The sequence below is a fragment of the Lepidochelys olivacea genome (assembly GCF_965140295.1).
Source record: "Lepidochelys olivacea isolate rLepOli2 genome assembly, chromosome: 6".
Lineage (NCBI taxonomy): Eukaryota > Metazoa > Chordata > Testudines > Cheloniidae > Lepidochelys > Lepidochelys olivacea.
Genome location: NC_140416.1, coordinates 8,805,114 through 8,816,034, shown reverse-complemented (window position 1 = coordinate 8,816,034; position 10,921 = coordinate 8,805,114). Strand labels below are relative to the sequence as shown.

The 10,921-nt window shown below is 60.3% G+C and overlaps 1 protein-coding gene across 1 annotated transcript; it reads left to right on the top strand.

Moving 5' to 3' along the window:
- The first annotated feature begins 3,834 nt into the window (after positions 1-3,834).
- On the top strand, positions 3,835-10,691 carry RTN4RL2 (reticulon 4 receptor like 2). The gene is made up of 3 exons (XM_084631593.1): positions 3,835-4,369; positions 7,951-8,438; positions 9,484-10,691. The coding sequence occupies exons 1-3, from the start codon at positions 4,339-4,341 to the stop codon at positions 10,273-10,275; spliced, it is 1,311 nt and encodes a 436-aa protein (XP_084487719.1). The 5' UTR covers positions 3,835-4,338; the 3' UTR covers positions 10,276-10,691.
- Positions 10,692-10,921: the final 230 nt, after the last annotated feature.

Here is a 10,921-nt window from a genome sequence, read left to right as displayed (position 1 = left end):
GGTCCCTTCCAATCCTGATATTCTATGATTCTTGTGATCTCCTTAGATCTCACAAACTAACCAGCCATGGACCTGGCTATCCTGGAACGGCAAACCTCTAACAGATGGGGCGAAATTGGAGAGGGGTTAGAGAAGAGCCCCAAGAATGATTAAAGGATTAGAAACCTGCCTTATTAAATGTCTACTGTATCACAATGGTTAGATAGCAAATGGTTAATATATTATGAGAAGTTTATGTATGTTTTGTTATGTTTGTTTTTTCTACACATCTTTCTAAAAAATAACAAACACTTGAAAAGAAAAGAAAAGAAAAGAAAAGAAAAGAAAAGAAAAGAAATGTTATAGTGGTAGACTGAAGGAGTTCAATATAGTTTAACAAAGAGAAGGTTAAGGGGTGACTTGATCACAGTCTCTAAGTATCTACATGAGGAGCAAATATTTAATAATGGGCTCTTCAATCTTGCAGAGAAAGGTCTAGGATAATCCAATGGCTGGACGTTGAAGCTAGACAAATTCAGACTGGAAATAAGGTGTAAATGTTTAACAGTGAGGGTAATTACCTGTTGGAACAATTTACCAAGGGTCCTGGTGGATTCTTCATCACTGACCATTTTTAAGTCAAGATTGGCTGTTTCCCTAAAAGCTGTGCTCTAGGAATGATTTTGGGAAGTTCCCTGGCCTGTGTTTTCCAGGAGGTCAGACTAGATGATCACAGTGGTCCCTTCTGGCCTTGGACACTCTGAGTCTATGAAATAACCCCCAGTTTGGCTCAGTAACTGAACTCTGCCCATGCGCCCCCCCGCCCCCCAGGGGACACCAAATTTGGAGGCCATTTGAGGCTGCGTGGCCCTCAGAGCACTTACAAATGTTGAGCTGTAAACAGAATGCTAGTCTTAATATTAACGACAGCAGCGCTGGGGCGCCACGACTGTCTGTCTGCCTATTTATTAAATAGCAAAACTCTTTGTTAATGCAGAGTGATGCATGCCCGGTGCTATCTCATGCCCTTACAGAACATCAGGTTCAACTAAACTTAAATCTCAGAAAACCTGCAGCTACAGTATGAAGGTAGATGCCGCCGCAACCTTAACTCTGACCCCTGGAGCCGGCTGAAGTCACTGGCAATTCTCTTCATGCACTCTGGCTGCAGTCCCTGGGCTAGGTGTTGCTGTACTGAATGACAGAGAGGTTGGCTGAAGCAGCTTGGCAGAGCTGTGATTGTGACATGAGGTGCCCTGGAGGCTGTGCCCCTCTGGGGTTGTATGTGAGCCTCTCTCCCAGCCCCCCATGTGTGTGGTCACAGGAGCGGTGCACGTGCACCTGGGGAGATCCGATCTGCCTCATTTCAGCACTGAGTTGTGTACGTTGTGTCACTAGCGGGCCACAGAAGCATCTTGACGTGGGGATTGTCAACAGTGAGCTGGGAGCTGCGGGTGGGTAGTGGGGTTAATGAAGGTTAAGTGAGCGTATGGTGTTAGAGAGCACCATGTGCATAGGCAATCAGCTATCTGTCCACCAATCCACCAATCTCCATAGCTATACATCAATCAATCTTTCTATCCAACTATCTGTCACGTGCACATCTATCCATCCCTCCATCTCAAATACGACAATAAATATATCTACCCATACACACCTGTCTAGTTGTCTTTCTATATGAACTTCTAACTATAGATTTCACCCCACATCCCCTACAGCACCTCTGTCTCTACCTATCTGCTCACATCCACATCTATCCCATACATGTCTGTCTGTCTGTCCAGCTCAGGTCCTGGGGGACAGCTCTCAGGGATAGCTCAGTGGTTTGAGCATTGGCCTGCTAAACCCAGGGTTGTGAGTTCAATCCTTGAGGGGGCTATTCAGGGATCTCCGGCAAAAATGGGGGATCAGTCCTGCTTTGAGCAGGGGGTTGGACTAGATGACCTGCTGAGGTCCCTTCCAGCCCTGATATTCTATGATTCTATGAACTCATGTTGACACGGTGGTCAGAGGTCAGTGCCATGGATCCTCTCAGGGGCATTACTCCTCACCCCATGATGCTAGAGGGATATTGCACTTGGGCCTTTCCCATTCATGCAGAGACCAGGCCATACCTGCCCTGGTGCCAGGGGAGGGGCTACAGTGCCAGAGGCTGCTGGTCCCCACCACCACAGACACCCCACCTTGCCCCTGGGGTGCCCAGCTCCACAGCCTGCTCCTCTCTGGTGGGCGGGGGGCAGGCAGCATGAGGCTCTGCATGTGGGGGTGAGGACATCTCTGCCCCACATAAGGCTCCCAAAAGATGCTGGGAAGCAAAGGAATTTTACCTCTCACTGACAATTAACCCTTTGGGACCCAGACATGTAATGGGGGTGTGTGGAGAGGGTGGGTAGCTATGTGGGGTGGGGGTTGGGTGTGCTGGAGGGGCGGGTAGCTCTAGGGATGGGGGGCACAGTGGGGGGTTGGGTATGCTGGAAAAGGGGGCATGGAGGGCATTGGGAAGCATCCAGACTCTGCATAGCCCATCCCTGCTTGGGTCCCCGGTGCATTTTGGGTCCCTCTTGGGCACGGAGCACATGGCCAGCAGCGGATGACAGCCCCCTGAGTCAGCACCCACCGCCCACCCGCACCCGCAGCGTCTGTCTCTCCATCTTGTGATATTTCACTCCCCGGGAGCTGCACCGGAGGCAGCGCAGCAAACAAATCCTGCGCCAGCTTGTGCCGCAGCAGCCTGGCATAGCCCACCAACCCAGGCCCCCACCCCCCTGTCCAGCCCTGGGCAACATGGCCATGGTTGGGGCACACACAGCCCTGCCAGCCACAGGGTACAGCTCATTTCAACCCCCCGGGGCACAGACTGCTGGGCTGGTGGGGGGCTGGAAGTGTGAATCCTGGCGCTGGTGCCCCGGGGCACGGACCCTTCGTGGGGGGAGGGGGGGGCTGGGAGTGTGAATCCTGGTGCTGGTGCCCTGGGGCATGGATCCCTCTACTTTCAGCTGGGCATACGGCTCCAGAACTGCCCCGACATGGCAAGATGAGCAGAGAAGGGGGGCAGGGTGGGCACAGGGCCAAAGTTGCTGGTTGGTTTCCTGGGAGTGTGTTGCCTGCTGGCAGATGAGTCCCTGGCAACGCCAGCACCAGCTGGTGCCCATTCCCAGCTCTCTGGCAGCGGCTCCTCCTCCCCCTCCCACCCGGCTCTGCTCCCAGATGTGCCCGTCAGAGCCCCAGAGCAAGAGAGGGGTTGGATGGGGAGGATCCCTCTCTTGGCTCCTCCCACTTCCCACCTTAAGCCCCGCCTCAGCCCCCAGCTCCCTTGCCCTGCTAGACGGTGAGCCAGCCCAGCCCCCAGGATGGCTGGCTCAGGGGGGCAGGGGATGGGGCACAGGGCCTTTCCCCTCTCGGGGACGCTGGATCTGATCCCACCCAGAGCAGGGGACTGGCTGGCTCAGGGGGGTGGGGAATGGGACGTGGGGCCTTTTCCCTGTGAGGGTGCCAGATCCCATCCACCCCGCGGTGATGCCCTCCCAAGGGTGGCGAGGCTGGGGGGCGGTGTCCTGCCCACTGATCTCGCCTGTTGCAAGGGGCACTGGCTGCCCCGCTCCCCGCCCTTTGTTGGCATCTGGAGCCCAGAGCCCTTGGGCTGCCCCCGGTGGGGCGGGGCGGGGCGGAGCCCGGCCCTAAAAGCGGCGGCCCCGCGGCAAGGGGAGGAGCCGCCGGGCCGGGATAAGGCTCCGCGGCTCGCAGAGCTCACTCCTCCCCGCGAGCTGCCGGGAGCGCAGCGTAGGGTGTCCGGAGCGCAGCGCCCCCAGCCCCGCCACGCCCCGTCCCGTTCGCGCCCCCACCCCCACCGGCATGAGGCCGCCGTGCGCTCGCTGTCGCCGGCGCAGCGGGGGCTAAGGTGCCCTCCAGGGGCGCAGAGAGAGCGCCGGGTGCCAGCATTGGAGAGTGCTGTGCGCTCAGCGCCCCTGCCCAGGCGCGGGCACTGGACTGAGTCCCCCCGAGCGCTGGAGAGCACCGCAGGCTGAGCGCACCCGGCACTGGCCTTAGAGAGTGTTGAGTGCCCTCTGCCCAGGCGCCAGCACCAGGCTGGGCACTGGCACGGAGCCGAGCACCCCAGGCACCAGCGAGCACTGTGGCCTGAGAACCCCACGCCTGGGCACCAGTAAGCCCTGCAGACTTGGCAGTGGCCTGAGTCCCCCGTGCATTGGTGTTGAGTCCCTGCAGGCTGGGCTTTGGCAAACACCGCATCCAGCTGGATCGGCGCTGGGCACCTGGATGCTGCTGGCCGAGGGTCACTGAGGCTTGGATCTGCCCCTGCCCTGCTCCGTCCATCTGCCCTTCTTCGCTTACCTTGGCAACATGCTGCCCCAGCCGGTACACCTTCTGCACGGTAAGCGCCATTGCCAGCTGGCTCCTAGGCTTCACCCCGGGGCCCGGTGGGACCGGACGGGAGCTGCTGCTGGCTTGGCAGCATGAGGAGGATAGGATGGTGCTGAGGGGTACTACCAGGTGGAGGGCAATGCGGGGGGGGGGCACAGATGGGGCGGTGTTAGGGTTGGAGGACATAGTGTCCTGGGTGAGGGGAACACGGACAGGACACTGCTGGCAGGGGGAGAGGGACAGTGCTGGGGGGGTACAGATGAGACATTGCTGAGTGGGGGACACAGCACCCTTGGGGGGGGTGTCAGGGATGGAGGGAACTGTGACGGGGCACTGACAGCACAGCTCCCTGCGGTGGTGCTGGGGAGAACACAAGCACCCTGGACGGGCATGGAAGGGGATAGCGGCGGGGAGGATGGGAGGGTACAGGGCAGCTGTGGACAGGAGGGTGCCAGGGGGCAGCAGGACACACAGCATTGGGTGCATGAGCAAGACAAGCCCTGGGGTGGGTGGGGACTGTTCATGCCCTGGCCTGGGGGGTGCAGGGCACTGCAATGGGGGAGGGGGAAGCCAGAGCAGTGCAGGCCACACTCTGTCTCCCCCCACCCAGCAAGCACAGGGACAGGGAACGGGGGAGCTGAGCACCCCCTGCTCCCGAGGCCAGGGGTGGCGCCACCCTCCTCGCCACACACCCAGCTGCTTAGTTACCTGGGGTAGGCCAGGGAATGGGCCATGGGATCTTCCCCTGTAGGGAGTGCTGGCTCTGATTCAGCCATGGAGATGAGGGGTGGGTTGGCTGGCTGGGGGGGGTGTTCTCCCAGACCCCCAAATGCACGCATCTTGTGAGAGGCGTTCCAGCTGTGCCCCCTGCAGGACAGGGCTGGGGTGGATGGGGGGGCATGTTCTTCTCTAGGGTATTTGGTGCTCAGGGGCTGGTACTCCAGAGCTGACTCAGCTGATGAGAGGGGGAGGGAGACAGATGGGTCGAGGGAGGGGGCAGATGGGGAGGGATTGGCAGGGGGGATATGAGGGGGCGAAGCAAGGATCAGAGGAGCTGAGCACATAAGGGGTGGGTCTGGTGTTGCTGCTCCCCTGGCACTGGGGGTAGGCTTGGCAGTGCTGCCCCCTGCTGGCCTGGTCCTGGTGCCCCAGGCGACCGGTGCCATTTATAGCCATTGCATTCCGCAAGAGCTCCTGGCGTGGCTAGCAGCTTATTTTGGGGGTCTTAAATTATGGACAAGCACAGAGCAGCTCCCGGCAGCACGGAGCCCCCTCGCCTGCATCACACGTTGCGTCACCACCCCACAGCCTCCCTGCCAGCCTTCGCTCTGCTGCGGAGTGTGGGAGGCTGTTCTTTAGGTATTGCCCCCTGCCCTTTTGCTCCCCAGAGCCTTCATCCTCACCCCATCTTTCTCTTCGGGGGCTCCCTCAGCTGTGGAGCCTTCTTTGCCAGCCAGCTGCCTCCTCTTAGGGCTCCCCACTCCACATCTGTCTGAGCATCTGATCCTATGGGGACCACCCCTCACCTTCGTTCCCATCAGTAGCCATCTCTGCACTGCTCCCACCCTCCATCCCCACCATCCTCTTCCTCTGTGGGAGGCTGGACTGCTCCCCCAGGCTTTAGATCTGCAGTTTCTGCCCCTCTGCTTCCCCTCCCCTTCTTCTGATCCCCCCCTTGATCTCTCCTTCCCCCAGGGCTCACTGCCCTGGTTTGCGGGGGGGGGGGCATGCCCACCAGATTCTATACCCACCTCCCTGCTCCCCTCTTTCCATGGCCACGTGCCATGTCCTGGGGACCCCACTCCCGCAGCTCTGCCTCCTGGGTCAGTGGTTCCCCTGTTGGTTGGTCAGCTGCTCAACTGGGCATAAGCTGGGGTGGCACAGACACTGCCCCAGCCCTCGGCAGGAGGGAGAGGGGGATGGGACAGCCCCAAGGGAGCTACCTACAGCCGGTGCCTGGGTCACTGCAAAGAGCCAAGAAAGTGGCTGGAGATCTAGAAAAGGAGGGACTGCCACAGTCCTGGGGGAGGGCATGGGGAATATGCCTGGGCAGGGTTCTGGGGTGCTGGCAGGGGGCCCACAAGGTAAGCGGGAGGGGAGAGGTGGCAGCTGTGCCAACCTCCCCACCCTGGGGCCAGGTGCTGATAAGGCAGGAAGGCTGGTGAAATGCAGACTGGGTGAGGGGTGCCATCCCGGCCTCTCTTTGGGGAGCGGAGTCAGACTCCAGTAAGGGACCCCTGCCCACTGGCTGGTAGCAGGGAGTGAATGGAGCGGCAGCCCAGCTAGGGCAGGTACAGGGCCTTGGGAGAGGGGGATCTGAGGGGGGAAGGGTTGGAGCAGGGAGAGAGAATAGGACAGGCCTTGTGGGAGATGAGCCCAGGGGCACAGGCAGAGCTGCCCTGATGGCACAGACAATGCTGATATGGCCATACAGAATTGGGAGGGTGGGTAGGCTGAGAATCTTCCAGCCCCCCTCCCCCTCCCTCAACCTGCACTTAGAGAGAGCCACAGGCCTGAATTATGGATGAGGCTTCTTGGGTTACAGCTGCTCTACCAGGGGTGGGGGCCCAGAACAGCCCCCCAGGCACTGGGCATTGCTGGACTCCTGCCCATCCCCAGAGGAGTGCTAAGGAGGCACTGCTGGACCAGTCCTAAGGGGACACTGCTTAATCCTCTGAGAAGGATTAAGGGATCAGAATTCAGCTCCTGAGATTCCCAGAGAGAGACAGGAAGTGTCCTATACAGGGCCTGGGGGAACTTTATCAACACCCCTCAGTGAGAGACAGGGAATGGAGTTAGCAAGGAATGCTCCTAGGAACTACCACACTGGGTCAGACCAATGGACCATCTAGCCCAGTATCCTGTCTGCTGACATGGGCCAATGCCAGGTGCTTCAGAGGGCATGAACAGAACAGGGCAATTATTGAGTGATCCATCCCCTGCTGTTCAGTCCCAGCTTCTGGCAGTCAGAGGCTAGGGAAACCCAGAGCATGATGTGATTGGGATCGTCCTTGGGTAGCTCTATGATTGTCCTATACCTGACTGAGCCTGGGGGGTCTGAGTGTGGGGATCACCCCCTGAGTAAGCCCCACTCACACGCACATACACACACTGGGTGTGTGGCTGGAGCTGCTTTGTGGGGAGAGGAACACGTGTGGGTCCTGAGTGGGGAAGGGGAGAGGAGGAGGAGGAGGTGGTGTGAACAGGAATGGCAGCAGCTTGTGTCACTCGCTCTGGCGTCAGCCGCCCACCTACACATGCTCTGGGCACATGCATTTGCACATGGGACACACGCAAAGAAGTGTTCACACGAGAACACACGAGCGCATTTGCCGCCTGGGATCAGGAGCACCCATGGCCCCAGGCCTGGGAATACTCCCCCATCCCCCTGGGAATGGAGACTCCATATTGGAAGGTACCCAAAGGACACCCCAACACACACACACGCACCAGGATCACAATGCTTGGGTAGGAGAGCACATGCAAGGCAGGGGCGTGGGGGTGGCCCTGGCTGGGTGGAATTGGGGCTTTAGTGCACTGGGTGGTATTGGTGCAACAGCCCCTCTCACCTCCTGCCTCTCTGTTTTCCAGGCTCTGTCACCCCCCTCTTCTGCCTTCTGGCACTGATGGCGGCCCTGCCCCTGGGGGTGCCCACCTGCCCCATGCTGTGCACCTGCTACTTCTCCCCACCCACGGTCAGCTGCCAAGCAAACAACTTCTCGTCGGTGCCCCTGGTGCTGCCCCCCAATGCCCAGCGCCTCTTCCTGCAGAACAACCTGATCGGGGCACTGCGGGCGGGCACCTTCGGGCCCAGCACCATCACCCTCTGGCTGTACTCCAACAACATCTCCTCCATCCAACCCGGCACCTTCCGCCACCTGTCCGCCCTGGAGGAGCTGGACCTGGGGGACAACCGCAACCTGCGCAGCCTGGACCCCGACACCTTCCGGGGGCTGGAGCGTCTGCAGTCCCTACACCTCTACCGCTGCCAGCTCAGCAGCCTGCCCAGCACCCTCTTCCGCAGCCTCTTCAGCCTACAGTACCTGTACCTGCAGGAGAACAACCTGCTCTACCTCCAGGTGGGTGGGGGCAGGGATCCTGGCCACAGGGATGGACATACAGATGCCTGCGTGCCAGCAGCTCGGACTGGGGCACTGGCTGGCTCCAGGGGTGGGGAATGTGACATGGCCTTTCCCCTCTAGGGGGCGCCAGTTCCCACCCAGCTCCAGGGCGGGCACACTGGCTGGCTCAGAAAGTGATGAGTGGGACCTGGGAGACTTTTCCCTCCTAGGGGGCACCAGCTACAGTCCTGCTGAGCTGGGGGCTGTATTCCCTGGGCTTAGGCTGAGATCCCCACCTGTCGTCTTGCTGGGAGTCGGGCTTCCCGGCCGATGCAGCTCCCCTCCCCCACTCTCCTGCAGGCAGGCTGGGGGGAGCAGAGGGGCTCTTTGGTGCCTTGCCAGCCAGCTACTCTCAAACCACAGTCCATCCGGCCCCAGGCGTTGCGGCTCCTCCACAGAAAGGAGCAGCCCAGCCCCTGCAGCTTGCACCAGGGTGGGGGGCAAGGAGAGGGAGGCCCTGCCAGACAGCACTGCCTTCAGCATAGCGTGCCCTGCCCTGCAGAGATCACAGGGCTGGGAGCTGGGTGGTTAGGTGGCAAAGCTTGTGTCATGTCATCTGACTTGCCTGCCATCCGTCCCTCCCTCTCACTGTCATCTCGCCCCTCTTCCCTTCCTCCAACCTCTCTCTCTCCATCCCTCTGTCATCTCTTCCTCTCCTCCTGCTTTCCTTCCACCTCCCTCTATCATCCCTGGATCCTTCCTTCCATTCCTCCCCCTCTGTTCCACCATCCACCCTTCCCTTCCTCCATCCACCTTCTACCCCCATCTATTCCTCCATCCATCCAACTCTACCACTCCTCTCTCCCTTCTTTCTACCCCCTCTGTCCATCTGTGCTTCCTTCCATCCATCCACCCCCTCTCCATCTATTCCTCCATCTATCCATCTCTACCCCTTCTCTCCTCTTCTCTCCCTTCCTTTTTCTTTTTTTCTACTCGGCTCTCCATCCGCCCCTCCTCGCCTTTTTTTTCCCCACTCTCCATCCTTCCCACCTTGATCTCTCAGGACGACCTGTTTATGGATCTGGCCAACCTGAGCCATCTCTTCCTGCACGGGAACAAGATCCGGGTGCTGTCAGAGCACGTGTTCCGGGGGCTGTGGGGGCTGGACCGGCTGCTGCTGCACGTCAACCGGCTGCACTCAGTGCACCGCTGGGCCTTCCGCGACCTGGCCAAACTCACCATCCTCTACCTGTTCAACAACAGCTTGGCAACGCTGCCAGGCGAGACGCTGGCCGAGCTGCCCTCGCTGGAGTTCCTGCGCCTCAACAACAACCCCTGGGCCTGCGACTGCCGCGCCCGCTCCTTGTGGGCCTGGTTCCAGCACTCCCGCGTCTCCAGCTCGACCGTGGCCTGTGCCACCCCGCCTGAGCGCCAGGGTCGTGACCTGCGCCACCTGAGCCAGGCTGATTTCTGGGACTGCCTCCCGGCCAACCACGGCCCGGCCCAGCCTGCCGGGGGCACCAAGCCGAAGTGGGGTGGGGAGGCCGAGGCAGGCCGGCCCCGCAGCAACAGCTCATCCAACCACCTGTATGGGCTGGGGGAAGCTGGGGCGCCTGCCGCCGACCCCTCCTCCTTCTACCGGGACCTGCCGGCCAGTGACATCCGCAGCCCCAAGTACGACTCGCCCACCGAGGTGGACTACTGGGCCGGCTATGGTAGTGAGGAGGGCCGGCTCAAGGAGGGTTGTGCCGGGCCTGGCTGCTCCCCGCTGGACTCTGGGGCCTGCCAGCCAGGCACACTGCCCGCAGCCCTACCCCCACTCCTGCTGCTGCTGTTGGGGCCCCCCGGGCTCTGACCCAGCCCCACCAGACTGCCCCGGACTGAGCAAGGACAGCGACTGTGGGAGGAGGGGAGGACAGACCCTAAATAACCCCCCATGGCACTGAGACGGGGGGCAGGCCCTCAGCCCCCATTCTGGGACTGAGCCTGCCTTGTTTCTCTCTCACACTCACACACACACACCTGCCCTTGTGGGCAGCTGGCTAGTGGGGAATGTGGAGTTTGAGCAACGGGTGCTTTCTCGATGCCCAGTGGATTCCTGCTGCTTGTCTGCTTTTGGATGGGAGCCTATCAGTGCAAACAGGACCCCCAGAGAACCCCCTGCTGGCACCCCAGCTTCCCTCCCCATTAGGCCCTCACACCTCCAGGGAACACCCACATAGGACCCCAACCCCAAGGGACCATTCCATGCTAGCCCCCAACCCCATTGATGTTGCTCACTGGACCCCCCCCCCCCCCCACCCACTGCACCATCTCTCCCACCCTGGCTAGAGCAAACTGTGCAGGGGGACCAGCTGTTGGATGCCTCTTCCCCATGCAAAAGTCCACAGCATGGTCCCTAGGAGTTATAGCTCCCCTCCTGCTGAAGAGAGAGGGGGATCAGTGTCCTTTTAATCCCCTACTGTCCCTTCTAAGCCACACCACCCCCTGCTCCCACATGC